This window comes from Apium graveolens, unplaced genomic scaffold (genome assembly GCF_009905375.1).
Source record: "Apium graveolens cultivar Ventura unplaced genomic scaffold, ASM990537v1 ctg6331, whole genome shotgun sequence".
In the NCBI taxonomy this organism is placed as follows: domain Eukaryota; kingdom Viridiplantae; phylum Streptophyta; class Magnoliopsida; order Apiales; family Apiaceae; genus Apium; species Apium graveolens.
Window position 1 is genome coordinate 92,088 of NW_027419385.1, and position 18,337 is coordinate 110,424.

General features: G+C 31.4%; 1 protein-coding gene across 1 annotated transcript; it reads right to left on the bottom strand.

Moving 5' to 3' along the window:
- Positions 1-16,334: 16,334 nt before the first annotated feature.
- On the bottom strand, positions 16,335-17,165 carry LOC141703205 (uncharacterized). Its single transcript, XM_074506787.1, has 2 exons — positions 16,874-17,165; positions 16,335-16,669 (listed from the first exon to the last, which is right to left on the bottom strand). Exons 1-2 carry the CDS (start codon positions 17,163-17,165, stop codon positions 16,335-16,337), a joined length of 627 nt encoding a protein of 208 aa, XP_074362888.1.
- Between the last annotated feature and the right edge of the window lie 1,172 nt (positions 17,166-18,337).

An 18,337-nucleotide genomic window follows, 5' to 3' on the forward strand; every position in this document is an offset into this window, starting at 1 on the left:
TATGAGATGGTTTTTGTAGGTATAATACATTAATTATTGTTTTTTATCTATGATTGTCCATCTTCTATTCCCATAGAAAATTAAATAATTTTGATTATACTTGCATCATTTCAAAATCCAATATAATATTCTCCCAAACATATGACTTACTTTTAAAAATCTATATATTATGAAATATATTTATTCAAATTATAATATTACTATTTTGGCATTTATTTTTTTTAAAATGAAGATGGTAAGAAGAATCTAGAACGTCCATTTCAATTCTAGCACTAGTACTTCTTAAAAACATGCGTAGAAGTTTAAATTCACATATGTTAGCTCTATTATGTTAGATGTATGTCTTAATAACCCCACTAAAATTTTTCTACACACATATGTGTATTATTTGTACAAGTACCCCCCACAATCTTGTGTTATCCCTTATAAACTCTAAGCTTAGGTAATGATAAACTTAAGATAATTCTTTTAACTCTCATGTGATTATTCTCTTTGTAGTAAATTAATTAATATTTTTATGGGTGTTGTATGAAATATATTTTTAAATATATCTCTATGTGACCAACTTAAACTATATATGGATTCATTTTATGATATTAAGGATTTCAATTTTGTAATTGTAAATAAAATTTGACACTTTGTAGTGTTTCAAGATTTAAGGTCTGGGGGATCAGCAAAATTAATTTACACAGAGAAATGCATTTAAAATATATTATAATTGCTTTGGTTTTTTGTTTTTCTTTTAAAAATTAGTATCTTAATTATTTTAAAGCATCAACATGTTAACATGTTTAGTTTCTGAAATTTGAGTAGTTTTACTCTATTGTTTTGGCCTACAGCAAGAACAATATCAAGGGCAACACCAAGGCCAATACCCAACATTCATTCTGCAAGGACAGTCACAAAGCCAAGACCCAACCTGGGTCCCAACAAGAAGAAGATCAGCAACAAGTTCAAAGGCACACAGGTAAGAACATATAAAATTTTTAAATTAGGGAGAATTCTTTATCTTCTGAAAGTGACTCAAGCACTACTAAAATTTTAGTAGATCATTAAACAAAACAAAGGAATAACCATATAAAGGTTGTTTGTACCAGCTGACTTATTGCATTATAGATGTCATGGAGACTCCGTATATTTTTGGTGCCCACCTACACTATTGCTTCTACGTTCTGATGTCAATTGTGTCAACATATAGGAATTTGTTAAGAACTTTTGCCGAGGATTGGATCATCATTTCCACTATTATCTTTGTTGATTTATCTTCATCATCATCATCAATCATTACACAAAGAGTTATCTTCATCATCATCAATCATTACACAATAGACCTGCTACAATTCTTTCTTTTACGCTCCATCACCGAAAGTCTACTTCATCATGCATACAACCACGTGAAAAGATTAAATTTTTTTAGTGGATTATAGAGTCGATAGACCTTGCTTCTTTTGTCATATGCGGTAAAGATACACTTCTTGACAATCTCATCTAATCTCGTCTAGCTTTTTTCTTTTCTTGTCAGGAATATGTGCATATGCAATGCAACCGAAAATTCTTAGATTTCCAACCAAGCGCTTTGCCAATCGCCGACCTTGTTGGAAGATAAAGATACTTTGGTGCCATTTTTTGTGATATCTTGCTCGGCTTGCTTTATTGTGGGATACTTATACATGTTTGATATTTAATTACAGGTTTTGCTTCTGTTCTTTGTGTCTATTCATTGGAAAACTTCTCTCTTTGTATTTATCATGTGAGAGACAAACAGCTAGACCTTCTCCTTTTCGATTTAAATTCCAATTATCCTCTTGCACTTGTCCTTTTGTAATGTACCTTATAAAGTTCTCATTTTTGGTTTAAAAATCTAATAACCTAAGAGATTCTCATGCTTTTGGATTACTCATCTGATGAGCCTAGAGAACTGCTCCTGAATTCACATCTGATGAACCTTTGGAACTTCTCTCTTCAATTCATCATGTGGGCCCGTGGAGCCATGTGCCCCAGTCGTCTGGATATGCTAATCAGGAGCTTATTCTCATTCATCCTCAAGACACCTGCAATAGTGATCCTCGCTCCTCCGACATTATTAAACTTGTGCTCTGAATTATGCTGCTGGTTAAATAGGCTTGGGAGGTTAAAGGAATTTCCATAATGTTGTTCACAGAGGTCAAATGGTTCACGGCTACTGGCAACATCTGAAAATTCAGAATAGTTGCAACACTAATGGAATTGTTTTGATAATATTAATAATTTAACACCCATAATGCACAGCAGGTCCAGGGTCCATCACCCATGCTGGAAAGCAAACATTTGCAGTAATGATAGAGTTGGAACTTAAACCGCGTACTTCTGAACTGCAGTTGAGTCTGGAGGCACACGGATGTGAGTATAAAGTTGAAGTTGACCCCAAACAAGTAGAGAAATAATGTTAGAGCATCATGTTGCAAATGTGTGTACATAAGAAAAAATCTGTTACACTGGTGAAGATGCACAGTCTTCCTTCTTCAAAGTCTTGGGAGAGATGATGCTTAATCCGTTGTACTAGTACACTCATTCCCTAAAATTTAAGTTACAAAAATTAGGAGAATGAATAACTAATCTATTGCAGTTTCTCTTACGTCCTCTTAAAGCCTTACCAGGTATGACTGGAACAGTTATAACCTAATCAAGGAACAATACTTTAACAAAAATAAAAAATATTTTAAAAACCCATGTTTAATTAAATCCTCGTGAATGATATAATTAATAAACCTGACAATCAAGCAACAATACTTTTATTAAAACAAAAAATATTAAAAAAACATATAAACTTTGCACATATTATTCCTTCATAAATGAAAAGGATATAAGATGAAAATAATTTGAAGTGGTCCAAACAATACCTCAACCCTTAATTTTCTCCGGATGAGACTTACCGACTTACCTTTGGTGTTGGTGTCTCTTAACATATTAACCACCACAACCATGCACATTTGGCAAACCAAGTCATTGCAAGAACATACAAGAACTAATATGCCAATATATGGAATTTGTGAAATAAAGGATGTAATGAGATTAAATATTTCTTTATTACACAAGAGAATTTATTTGAATTTTAATTGGAAAGGCAAAACGTGATAGGATCCACGCCCAAAGCACTTCCATCAACTGAAAAAGGTGAAAGAGAGGTAGATAACTGAGAGGGTTAGAGAAACCATATGGTTTGTTGCACCACTAAGTACAAAATGAAAGAAACAAAGTTGAGAGACATCAAAATGAAGTATAATATCATTTAGCCAAGAACTGTTTGAAAATTGGAAAATCGGTGAGGGCAATTCTTCAAGAATTTCAAAGTTTATGATGTCGAATTTATTAGATCCCATCTTTCCCTTGATTAAGTCATTTAACATGTGGATCAACTTATATATTACGTCATTTTAACAAACCCCTCATATTTAGATGAGCTATCTCTATAAGAAAAACAGGTAAATACGACCGGCCAAAAGTCCTCGCATTTACCTAAATATGTCAGGACACGGTCGTATCTTTTAGTTTCTGGATCGGTCATGATACGGGAGGAATATTTAGTAAGTCAGTCATTTTTAAAGTAAATTGGACCAGCTAATTTTGACCATTTAAAAAAAACCGCTTAAATTCAACTAGCCAAATTTGACCAAGGTAGTCGAATTTGACTTTTCACCAAAAAATTGAAAATCCCGCCCAAACTATTAAATATTTTGAATAAATTTAAAATGTCTGCCTAAAATTAAATTGACCGTATATGGTCAAAGATGCGAATCTAAATTCCACCACCTTCGGTTGAATTAACAAACACCAGTTTTAAGAGACAAATGTCTCGCTGGAAATTGGAAAATTTCCAGATTCCGGTGAGTTTACCCAGGTCCAGTCATATTCCAGCAGCTTTAATTTCTCCAAAAAAGCTCAGTTTTCAGTCCAATTTTTCAATTTAATACACTCAAAATTGACCCAACAATCTCATATTCATATCCAAACTTACAAATAACTAGCATTTAACCGATTCCGGCCAAAATCAATTGAACGTCTGTAAAGAAAAAAACAACATTAACAAAAAATTCACCAAACTAAAAAAACCTTAATATAAACAATTTCCCCACCACATACCAAGCATGTAAATCGAGCAACACAGTCAATCATAAATCATGAAAAAATTATCTAGACGCTCATGTTCAATGATCTATCGATTCGTAACTTCAAAACACATCAATAAACAACCTAAAGTAAAAAGTCTAATTCGAATTAAAATCAAGAAAATAGAAATTTTTGAAAAATTATCTACCTAGCTCTCTACCGAATTATTACCTTCACGAGGGAGAGTAAGATGGTGGGAGGGACACAAATAGAAATAGAGGGGGAGAGAGAAAAAGAGAAGGGGTGGGTTACGTGAGTGAAAGGAGGGCTTCGGGTTAAAAATTTTATTTTATCATTTTTTTGTTTTTTTACTTATAATTTGGTTTTATTAAATGTAAATTCAACCATTGTATGAGTGTTTTAGGGGTTAAATTTGGTGTGTTAGATCTAATGCAAGGGGACTACTGAAGTGGCACTAAATTCAACTGTAACCGTTCGAATTTAGGAGTGTCGATTAATATTTTTCTTATGCTTTCTTATAATTTCTAGAAAATTAAAATTGTAATTAATTAACTTTTTTCTTACAAATATTATAATATTAAAAATATAATAAATTATATTAAAAACTTGTTATTTTAATAAAAAATTTAAAATCATGAAGTTGGTCAATTTGAGCATAAATTCCACGAAAAAGATTGTGTGGTGAAATATTTAGTTAAGTTAATGATACCTTATTTGTTAAAATAATCGAGGTCTAATGATTAAAAATTGTTAAAATTTGCATATAACATTTTCTTGTAACCATTTTAACATCCATGTGGTTGGATGGTCTAATATTATTCTAAATAGTAGGAACACTCTATGGTAAGAATCTCAACCCCTAAATTCGAATTTGTAAAATAATTCGAATAATCACATCCGTAATAGATTACTCAAAATAAATGAGATATAAATTAAAAAATAAAACCCTAATCGATACCCTAAAATAAAACCCTAATCGATTACCCCATGTAATCATACTACCTACTCTAATGTAGAGATTCAAAAACAAGTTAATTATTAGCTCACTAATATTTTGTCAAAAAATATAGTGAATGTAGTCAGTCGACTTGGAACGCGATAATTCTTTCATAATTTTTTAAACTTTTTTTTATAAATATATATTTAAATTTCACGGAAGTATCATAAAATTTAAATAAAAGTTCTTTCATCACATATATTTTTATACCATATAAACTTGTAGTTGGGATGAATGTTATTATTGTGTGTATACATATTTTTTAAAATATTCACTAACATTTAAATAGTTTAAATAAATTATTAAAAATTCTGAATATACTAAATACAATTGAATGTGGCCAAATTAGATACATACAAATGGATTTGTGTAGAAATATAAATTTCAAAATAGAGGTGAATTTCCACCAACTTTTGCCCAAAAAGTTTTAAAAGTTATAGGAAATTTCATGCCATTTCCAAATAATAAATTTGACCAAAATCGATTGAATTTAGGAGAGCCAAAAAATTCAATGCGGAAAATTTCATCCAATTTTTTTAAAGAATCTCCCCTTGCTAACTAAAGGTAGTACATATGAAGATTATAAATGTATGTTGTTTTAAAACAAGCTAAGATATACTTTAATTTGCTTTTTTATGAAAATAGAATAGTCTTCGAGTTCATAATTTTGCATTTCTATATGTGATTAAATCATGTACTTATTCAATTACATATTAACTTAGGTGCGAATATTCTTGTAAATTCCATGTAGACCTAGCCGCATAAATATGACAATCTTCTAAGTTTTGTATTCATAGAAAATGATCAAATTATTTCATTGCAGTTGCAAGTTTTATGTATATGTTTTGTGTGAGTAAGTTGTATGGAATTACTTAAAAAAAACTCTTTCCCGTAATCTCCAACAATTTATTATACATTTAAATTCTTAGAAAGTGGTATTATAGATTTTGTGATTTAGAGATGACTTTCACAAAAATATGTTGCGATCAAAATTTTCTGGTATGACGGGAAATAATTGTAATCAATTGAGTATTCAAACAAAGGTAGGGTCTTTCTAGTGTGTGTCAATGTAACAAATACATTTACATGATCAAATAATTTTTATGAACGAGAGCCATTATTATTAATGAGATTAGAGCTAATAAAAAATTTAAGTTGCTAATGTGCGTCGGCATGGAGACAAACAAGAAAATCGATTTCGGTATTCTAAGAATCTTAAGATTTTGAAAGATTGTGGAATATGGATACGAAGAACCATACATGTTATCTTACCGTAATAACTAAGACTTTGAAGGGAAATCCACTAACAGTTAAGAAGACTCTCTTTTTTATTAATCAAGTGGTGAATGGAGTAATTTTCTAAAGGATTTCTATGATATATCAACATTAAAGCTAACATGAGAAACTGTAAGTAAGTCCTAGAAAGCTCAAGAAAACCAATAATGAGAATATACTAGTTTTGTGTTCATTTAATTATAAATATGTATATCCCATCAATATTTTATTAATGTGTAATATTAAAGTAGGTTAGTAAATAAGTATATAAGTACATCTAAATAAACATGTAAATATATAGAATGTACAACTAATTTATAGAAAATATAAATATGTTAATAATTAAATAAAAAATAAGTATACAAATGCATATAAATAAACATGCAATGCTTAGAAATACAACAATGACCCACCATTCAATTGAACCAACACACTACTTTCCTATTCATTATTAAATAATTAAGTATCTGTCATGAGTTGCATTCATGATAAAAGGGTGTATATAGTAAATATGATGTCGTTATTTTCCTAGAATGAAAACTAATACGAACCCATTATATTTTCCCTTATTGCATGAAACTCTAAACCATTTTACAAAAATTCAATAATTACTATATAAGTATTCTTTAATAATCATTTACTTTTGGGTAAATAAATTAGAAAAATTATTTAGGTTAGATTTGAAAAAATATAGTCTTAAAACTGTAAATTTATTAGTTGGATTACATTTAATCAACAACCAATTTGAAAGAGATAAGACCACATATAGACTATATAAAACATTAGTGCGTTATCCTAATTACCTATATTTGCTAATTTATTTTATTTATTTTATGTGTTCTTTATATGTATATCTTTTGTTCCTCTTTATACATATATATGCATATATATATATATATATATATATATATATATATATATTTATAGGTATGAGTGTGATATATAGAGAGAATGAATGTGGCTGTCTTAAATCAACATGTTTAACATTAAATATTTGTTAATTTGTTTCAATTTTGTTGTTCATATGATTGTTTTTATGTGTATGGTGTATTCATGTTTATACAAATATATGTATAAGTATGATGGAGAAGGAGAGAATACATGTGGCTCTTTATAGTAAACTAATAACCGAATGTGTTCTTCATCTATATTTTTTAAATTTTTGATGAACTTAGTAAGAGTTAAATCTCACAGTTATATGTTCTTCAAAGGTTTGAGTTTTTTGAGCTTCATTAGTTGTTATTGTTCATTTTCTATGTTATCTTTTGTGATGACAAATGCTTTCATTTTGAAATAATGATGTAGAAAAATGATTTAATATGAATAAAATATGTAAATTATACAATTAGTAAGTTGTATTGTTATTTTGTGTCATGTACATGAAGTTTCGATTATGTATACCTATGTTTGCGTAAGAGCCAGAGAGGGGGGAGTTTATTTGCTTCTTTATTTGATATGGGTTTAATGTTGTTAGTTCTCTATGAGTTGTGTTTATGAATACTAATTAAGATTTCTAAGTTTAATCGTATGATATGAAATGAGAGCATGTAGAATTTTATCAAAGCTTTTGATCTTGTTTTATTAGTTTTTCATTATTTTGACGATTTATCTGACTTGGAAATTATGTCTTTTTTTTGTTATATTTAGTATCTTGCATGAATGATATCTAATTACTTGGAAATATTTTCTAATTACTTTGTAGTATGCAAGGAAAAATGCTAATCAGAGACATGGGACGTGGTCATGGACTTAGTGGAAGAACTTGTGTGATTTTACGAATACCTAGTTTACCTTTTCCATGTAATGAGAACACTCGTAAGATTACCAAAAACACTTGTAAGACCAATATAAAGACCCGGGCATGGAAATGACCAAGATCAAATTCCGATCACAAGTTTAGGGAAAAGAAACCACGAACACCATGCCGCATCAAATTCCAAGTGGGACAGTAATTATTTATATATATTTATTGTATAAATCTCATTCAACTTCAAAATGTATGTGAAAAATACGAATAAGATTAGCTCATAGATTATGAAGCTTTTGTGTTTATTTCTGACTACATTAAAATTAATTTTATAGTATACACAATGATACAACAGTAAAGATATTGAATGCGACTATTCGTTCAAAATGGGCACGTATATTGCCATTCTTGCACAAAATTCGAAATGGGCTGTAGAAGTTACCAAGAAGTTTGTTGTATGTTATTTTTATTTTTATAATTATGTAGATTACACACACCTAAGTTCTTTTTATTAATTAAGGCATTTGAAGATGCAAAAACCCGAAAAGGCTAAAGAGTGTTTAGAATTATATGTCAAAAAGAGTATTAAAAAATTGGTCAATGAATTCTCCCTCTCTCTCGATGAGAGTCGGCCGCCCCATCTTCCATTAACCCTAATCATTACACCTCCTTCTTCACCCTTTCTACCCATCTTCATCTCTATCTCCATCCTCTCTCTTCATCCATACAACATTTTTATCATTTGTTTTTAACTTTCTTCCAATAAATATCGGATTTTGTTCAAAAATTCGGTTCTTTTTCATTTTTTTTAATTGAGTTATTATTTATATCTCTGATTGTCTCACTTTGTGCGATGTGTCTCGCATTATGCGATGTGTTGAAAATGGATTTCACGGTATATTGGGAGATCTGGATATCTTGCATCAACAACACTTTCGGTAGGTTTATAGCTGGTGTCCGGCAGGTAGATAGTTGGGGTGCTTTTGATACGGTAGTGAAAATCGCATGTGCTCATCTCTCACAAAATATTTTTGTTCATAACACGAAGGCCCTCTCAGTTTTTGCAATTGAGTCCTCTGAACATTGTATTATCCATGGAATTAATGTGAGGGTCAATTGTGAAACTACTGTTTTCGGTGGAGATGCAGGCTGGATCGCTCGAGAAACCATTCTCTTCATTTTTAATTTTCAGAATATTTTTATTCAGTTAGTTAAGCAATCCGGAAACAAACAGGCTAATTATTTAGTTCGTCTATTTGTTTTTCAGCCTGGTTGCATGATCAATTAGGGGTTTGTACCGATTGAGTTTTTTTCATGTTATTAATAAAATTTGCTATAAATTTGGCAAAAAAATAAGTAAAAAATTGGTCAATCAAGAAAAAGCGTGGTTCGAAGAAAATGTAGAGTTTTCCAAGAATGCTATAGACATAGGCATTTTTATCAGTATTTCACAATGACATAGAAGAATTATAAGCTAATTAATGATTATATGATTTTTATACTCTCCTGTGAAAGGATTTTCGCATGGCCTACAACCTTAATTACCTATTATATTATAATTGAAAATGTGATCAAGAGATTCTCAAATTCATTTATATTTTTTTATCCCTATATAATGATAATAATTTTATTTTTCTAATCATTTTTTACATAATTAGATGTGATTGATACACTACTTATCATTTTTTTCTCCTTTTCTTTTCATTAAAACACTACACCATAAAATGCCTACTGTAACACCAACAAAACGTAGCATTTGGGGGTAAATATGTTGCTCTTGCCCTACTTTTAAGCTAAGGTAACATTTTCTTAAAGATAGGTTTTTCCATGTTGCCTTAGGAGTCTAAGGTAACATCTTTGGTGCCTAAGGCAACATCGTGTTTTAACTTGTTTATATGTTGCCTTAGCTTGTCAATGCAACAGAAAGAGAGATCAGTTGTAACTTGTTTTTTATGTTACCTTAGAGTTTTAAAATGTTTTTAAAAAGTGGGCCCCACGGGGGGACCCACTAGCTGACATGGCAAGTGTGAGACCCACAGTGCTGAGTTGTCTTGATGACGTGGCAAGTGAGCCCATAGAACCTAATGTAACACTTTGAAATGCTGTTGTAACACTATAACTAGCATAATGAAATGTTTTAAATATACTATGGTAACAGTTTAGGAGGCTATTGTAACACTTTAGCACAAAAAAGTTGAAATGCTTATTCTGTAAACTGAAGAATCCCAATTATACAAATTCATAACTACAAAAAATGCATCCAACCCAAACATTAAACTAGTTCATGTTCTTTACTTAACAACAGCTAAAATTTATAAATTTTAAAAAGTACTACTAGAAGCTAATATTTTAATTTGCTTCACTTTCTCCTGGACTCCACCATCCGGACCTTTCCCTTGCAGAAAAGAGTTTTCTTTTAGGTGAGAAGCCAAAAATATCATGAAGAACTTCGTTGTCCTGTTTCCATGAAGGTACTTTGTAATAAGAACCTTTAATCATTTATAACTCAACAGAACAGCCAACAAGGAGGTGAAGGTAAAGAATGAATAGACTTGACCTGCATTTGCTTGCCATATGTTTTCAGGAGGGTATATCTCCAGAAATAAACAAAAAACAAACAGCAACAATAATTTCTCGAACAAATACTGGAGCAGATTGTTTGCTAAAGAGATGTTAGAAAATGAATGAACCTGTGATTGATCACAAAGACAGATAGCTCACCTTGATATATTCGAGTTCCTAGTCAAAGTAGTTTCTAGTATATCCCCATTTAAAACTTGTATCCAATTATATCTATTAAACATGTCTTGTTCACTTCACTTGCATTTAAAGATTAATTCATTATATGATTGCCATGTCATAGATTGTCATTGTATGGGTTCACTACTTTTTAGTTTACAGCCTTTAACCCGTCAATATCACTATACTTGTTAATACTTGACACTACGCCTACTTTTCTATTATGAAGTATAACCGTGTCAAGTCCAAAAACTGTTGTCCCTGCTATTAGTATGTCCGTTTTTTATTTAATTTTTCCCGTTAATCGGTAAACTTTTTTTGAAATCCGACTTCACTGTATTTTTCTCCATATGTGCCATGTTTTGATGTGATTTAAATTGCATTCTGATTAGAGTTCCAGCTATAGGTTGCTTGCATACATGACCAGTGGACATGACCAGTAGAGGAACCAGCGCTGAGAGTCTTGGATTTAAGTAGTTACTATCTGCTATCATCAGACATTAACCAATCTTTTTTTTAATCCATGGAAAATGTTTCAGTTACATATTAGTTACAGATGGCTAATTACTGTTACCATTCCGCATCCCAATAGATGTTTAGGGATGCATTTCAACAAATGATCTTTTTTTCTTTTTATAATTTTATCATCACTACCTAAAGCTGTGGTGATCATAATGCTAGCTGCACAATTATTATGTTTTACGATGTTTATTGTGTATAGATTATGTATATATGCATCTATCGAGATTAGGAGATACACTAATATACATGGTTTGATATTCTTGATTTTCATGTTACAGCTTATATGTTGAACTCTTAGAAATATCGTAAATGCAATCTCACAGAGAAAGATTGAACTGTTAGATAAAATCTTGCTATAATGATGGAGCTATGAAGGTGGTCCTGATGAACGATGAAATCTTGCTATAATGTGTTCAAGTTCTAGTTATTAAAAGTCTGATATGTTTCTGCAGGGATCTGTTCCTGCTGATCAGGTTGTGGAAAACAGCGGCAACAATGAAGATGAAGACCACGAGGCACACAACTATCCGTTGATATAGGCCGTATATTAGCCTGGTAATCTTGCTCAATTTTTATGAACTAATGAACCAGTTGGGATTTAGTATATTCCCTCCCTCTTTTGTTAAACTACCTCTTTTGTTAAAGTACTTAATGGGGCATGTACTGGTTTGAACTTTTCTAGCATTGAATGAACTAATTGTACTTAAGTAATTAGTATTATGGCTTTAGGCCAATTATCAGTTTTATGTTTAAATCTGTTTGGTTTATATATTTTTATTCATTATTTTGTGATGCTTGGGGTACGCCTGAAGGAAATTAATTTGGCTATTCATTAGAGGTTCCTCGAAACAGGATTTTGTTTTTGGGATTTTGTTAACTTAATTCGTCCGAATCCGGTTGAAAATAATAATCGACCAAAACCAGTCGAAATTGAATTTTTACCAAAAGCAGTCGAAATTAAATTTTAACCAAAAGTGGTCGAATTTGATAAATGAGTAAATACGGTCGAATTTAGTATTTTTTGCGGGAATTTTGAATTTATACGAAAATTTGAATTTTTTGGGCGGGATTTTCAAATTTTAAACGAAAATTTCAAAGTTTAAGTGAAAAATTGGCAAATTCAAATTCAACCACCGCCGGTCGAATTAAGCGCACTAAATTCGACCTGTTACTAAATATGACGGGACTGAATGTGACCGGTGCAAAAAACGGTCGTATTTAGTTAAATACGACCGTTCCCGGTCGTATTTAACTAAATGCGACCGTTTTCCTACCGGTCGTATTTAGCCGTTTTTTTTGTAGTGTTTAACAAAAAAATTATTTTAGTTTTTAGTTTTCATTATAAGGAGATTTGTATTAGAGTAGCCCCCTATATATATATAATATTGATGAGTACCATCACTTTACTCAATTTTTTTACTTTTTTTCTTCAAAATTACACTATTTCTTAATACCAAACCATTTGTATATATTTCAAAGGGACCGAGAGAGTAATATTTAAAAGTTCTACATGAATCATTCAAATTTGAAATTTTAAAACTAATTTACTTATTTTTTATGAAATATGTATTTCTAAATTAATTAAGTTAAACAATTTATAGGAGTAAAGAATTGGTACTAAATACAACAATTTTGTTTCAACCATATTATGTAATTTATAAAAAAACATCTTAGTGCAAATATATTATATTATATAATTTCAAATAATATATTACTGTTTTTCCAAAAAATAAAATGGTGTAATACAAAAATGATCAAAATAGACTATTTATGACTATTTTCAACAATATTTCTTATGAAGTTGGTCGGTTACATTGTGATCGGATATAATTGATGAAAATATTTCTTTGTTTGTGTATAAACATGAACAAGACCAACAAACCAAAGTTGACACCGACCACCGTGACATCCTAGTCAAGCGTGACATGTGGCACATACATGCCAAGTAGAAAAAGTGGGACGAAACAAAGGTGAATTGTAGATTTAAAAGTAACCAAAAACTTGATCGGTTATCAAACTTTATTAAACATTAATGTTGCTGCCATGTAAATGGGTGGGGCCAATTCTCAAGAAAATGAAAAAGTTATTTATTACCTTTTTGATCGGTAATGATCATTATCATAGATAGAAATGTCATTTCCGACTCAGACTCATCCAATCTGACATATTTGGTCGTAAGTTAATATTGGTGACATTAATACAAACAGGTATATAGAAAGTACACAAGTGAGATATAGACATTTTGGACATCGTTTCTGAATGATATAGAAGAAAATTTAATATAAAATTAATAACATCATAAGTTATATTCTAATTAATGATTATATGATTTCTAAGTTCTCCTCTAAAATGATTTTTCCATGGCCTCCAACCTTAATTACCTATTATATTATAATCACAAAATATGCTCAAAAGATTATAAAATTCATTTATATTATTTTTGGCCCTTTTTTATTAAAAGCATTTATTTATGACCTATTGTTTCTCTTTTTCTTTTAATTATAAGTATTATTAGTGACTACATATTGTTTTTTATTACATTTGAACTTAGTTGTGGATTAATTTTTTTTTTTAAGTTCGCTTCTTCCGGTTTTTCCATCATCCAAGTCATGTTCTACATTCTTGTTAAACTGCGCTTCTAATTCACTCTCACGATTATTTACCTTTGTACTTAATTATTGCACATGTTCTTCAGTAGAAACCTTAGTTGACATCGAAACCAACTAAGTACCTTTCCAATAGCCAGTTTGGTGTGTGGCTCTTTCCATCAAAATCGACTACATTTGTCCATCTCTGACTGTAGCTTTTTCAACATTGCAGCCATCTCCTCGTTGTTGGAAGCGTTACCTTCTGTGTTTGTCAGGTTTCATGGTGGTTCGCTGGTGGACATGATGTAGGTGTGTAGAAATCCTTAGCAATTTTCCACAGACGGCGCCAATTATTTTTAACAAATTTATGTGTGTTAATGCTAATAATATATTTATAAGTTTTTAATGAAAGAACTAGGATTATAACGTAATGAAAATAGCAAGTAAAAAACACCACGATTTGGTGAGGCGGAAAATCCCGTAAAGGATCAAAACCGCAGGTGGGATTTGTAGCCCAGCCTAAAAGAGATCCACTATATCAAAATCTCGTAGCTGAATTACAATGTAAGAAGTAGTGTATTTTTGTGTTCTACTAGAAGACTTGCTCTAGTCTATGTATTTTCTACTATTTATCCCCCTCTAATCTTCCTGCGGTTGTCTCTCTTTTTTATTTGAATTACCCTCTATCCTTTTGTTAGCTATTTTTTCTCCTCCCATCTCTCTTACCATCTTCCACGTTCTTCTCCACTTTTTTGATGCTTATCTCCTATTTTTCAGGTTTGTTATTGAATCCTTCTACACGTCTTTGGCTCTCTTCTTGCAGCTGTCCATGTCGACACCTGAATGATCATGTCTTACGTATTCGTCCACCCCCGTCGCATGCAACTTCTAGTCGTCATGTCATAGAAATACTTGATATAAAAACTAGCAAGTACATATCTTATTGTCTCCATGCGTACTACTGGAGCAAAAGTTTCAGTAAAATCAATTTCTGGTTGCTGAGAAGTACCCCTTAGATATTAATCTTGCTTTGTGCTTTTGGACTGTTCCATCTGTATTATATTTTGTCTTATAGACCCACTTCAGTCCTATGACATCTTTATTTTTAGGAGGATCAACAAGTCTCCATGTATGATTCTTCTCTATTATTGTAATCTCATCATCCATTGCTTTTCTCGATGTTCCTTCTTTTGCAGCATCCTTAAATTTTGTTTGGTTCACATGTAAAGAATACCACATTATAAGAATCATAAATATCTTGAATTGAACGATGTCTGAGTACTTCTGTATATGTGGTATCTTCAATTGTGAATCTTGATCCTTCTTCTGGTGTGACAACATCTTCCAAAGTTTCTGGAGAAATTGTTGGCACATTCTGAAGTGATGATTCAGATGTATTATTTTGAAAGTTCCATTGTTTCTTTTCATCAAAAATTACATCTTTGGAGATCACAAATTTCTTGCTGGCAGGATTAAAAAGACGATAGCCTTTTATTCTTCACTATAGCCAAGAAAAAGTAGTTTCTCACCTTTCTCATCAAATTTCTCTCTATATTGTGCAGGAATATGAGAATAGGCGATGCATCCAAATACTTTGATTTGATGTACTTCTGGTTTCTGCCTATGCCAAGCTTCGTAAGGTGATTTATTAAACACTTCCTTTGTTGGAGAGATATTCAGAAGGTAGATAGCTGTATTAATCTGCCCAGAAAATATTTAACAATCCTTTTTCTTTAAACTTGCTTCTGGCCATTTCCACAATTGTTCGATTCTTCCATTCTGCGACGTCGTTTTACTGAGGACTATATCTTATCGTTAGCTGCCTCCTTGTGCCTTTTTCTTTACAATAACTAAGAAAAGGTTGAGATATATACTCTCCACCGCGATCAGTTCTGAGAGTTTTTATTTTAAATTTACTTGGATTTTCTACCAGCACCTTGAACTGGATAACAGAGTTAAATGCCTCATATATTTGCTTCAAGAAATATACCCACATCATTCTTGTGTAGCCATCCACGAATAGGAGAATGTATTTGCTGCCATTGATGGATGGAGTCCTTGATTCGCATATATCTGAGTGAACTAGTTCCACCGGAGCTCTTGCTCTCCAAGCAGTTTTGGGAAAAGGCAATCTGTGCATTTTCCCATATAAACAACCTTCACAAACTTCACTGTTTTTTGAGATAGAAGGCAGACCTATGACCATATTTTTCTCTTTTAATAACTTCAGTCCATTAAAGTTAAGATGCCCATACCTTAGATGCCAAGAAAAAGTATCATCGTTCTTCACAACTTTTAAAGCAACGCCACCAACCAGTGGCATTATTAAATGAAAAGTTTTGTTTGGAATAATTCTAACTCATGCCACTGTGAATTTCTTTTTCTTATCAAAAGTAACACAATGATCTTCATCAAAAATTATGGAAAAACCTCTTTGCATCAATTGTCCAATACTCAATAGATTTTGAGTTAATACAGGAACATAATGAACATCAGTAATGTTTGAAGACTTACCTTCTTTAGAATAAAAGGTAATGATCCCTTTGCCTTCAATTTTCAACATTTTCCCATCTCCGATCTTTACTTTAGATTTATATCTTTTATCAAGTTTTGAGAAAAGCTCCTTTTTGCCCGTCATGTGATTGCTACAAGAGCTATCAATATACCACTCCTTTTGTGGCTCTTTACTCTCCTCTGAAAAATTTGCATTTCCTTGAGTTCTGTTTTGGAACCAGTAGTCTCTCTGAGAATGGTTAGAAACTTTGCACCTTTCGCATCGGAATTTGCAATTTTTCGACTCATGATTTGATCGCTAGCAAATGATACATTTGGAATTATTGAAGTTGGTTCTTTCATTAAAATTTCTTCTTCCTCCTCTTCCTCGGAAATTCTGATTACCTTTTCTATAATTTTTGTTCCTGTTGTAGTTTCTTCGTGTCTCGTTCTCCTGATGTGTAGCATTATTTTTGTTTCTTATATTGATTTTTGCTTGAAAAGCTTGTTCTAGGGGCTGATTTGAGAATCTACGAATTCTTTCCTCGTTAGCTTCAAGAGCACGCATGAGTTCATCCACCGTTAATTTAGACAAGTCCTTAGAAATTTCAATTGCTGCAACCACATGCTCAAATTTTGCTGGAAGGCTTCTTAAAATTTTATGGACAACTTTTTTTATCATCCAAGGTATCTCCATAACTTCGAATCTGATTAATGATTGTTGACACCTTAGAGAAGAATTCCAGAATACTTAGAATTTTACTGAAATTAGTGCTTCGTAACCTTGAAAACTGATTTCGCAAAAGATCCCATGATTCTTTTGATGTTTTTGCTCCCATAATACGGGGAAAGATTGCTTTGCTAACTCCTTATTGAATACAGTGCAAAGCTCTTGCATCTTTTTTCTTTTTATTTTTGAATTCATCATGCCTAGCCACTGACCAGGATGCTATCTCTTCCTGCGTAACACCAGCTTCGTAGTCATCTTCTACTAAATCCATAAATCATGAGAGATGAACAATGTTTTCAGCTGGATGCTCCAGAAATCATAGCTTTCATCATTGAAAATTGGAATATTGCTTTGTGCATAGTTGAATAATCCTTCATTAGAAGCTGCCATTATATATAATGAAGGGTTTATGAATTTTGATTATTTTGGGGTCTGGATTAATGTTTTGGCTCTGATACTAAATTTGTTGGAATCAGTATTGATAAAGAAGGCAAAATGATTTAATTTATATATTATCACTTATTCACTTTAATACAACTGATATATCTCAAGTTTATATAGAAAGACTTAAGAAGACTATTAGCTAGTTTACATCATTAATATGGTTCATGAATAAGATCAAGAAACTTTTCATTGCTTATACTGATTACTTGAATCTGTGCTTGCATTACTTTTGACTAGAATCTTCTATAATCTACCAGATAATTTATAAGAATTATAAATTAGATTAATTTTAACAAAGGATACCTGCCTTTGTAAAATTAGGATATTGCAATTCCCAAGGCTAATTTTGTGTGTTTCGACAACATATAGAGAACATACATTCATACATTTCTACCACATTTTGACATCATTTCACTACTTAACACAAAAATTACTAATAATTATATCGATTCATACATTTATAAATATGAATGTTGTGAATGCAAAAAATAAGGAACTTAATAGTCCATACGTAACTCACCTCAACTTTGCAAAGAATGCTCAAAGAAATTTCTTTCGAATGTGGACTAGATTTCTTGAGGGATACTAGCTTCAGTGGAGAACGATGTAATGGCCAGCTTTGATGTACTTTTATGAAAGCATCAACTCCGCCAACCATGAGCCACTATGGAATCATCTCTTTCTATATACTCAAT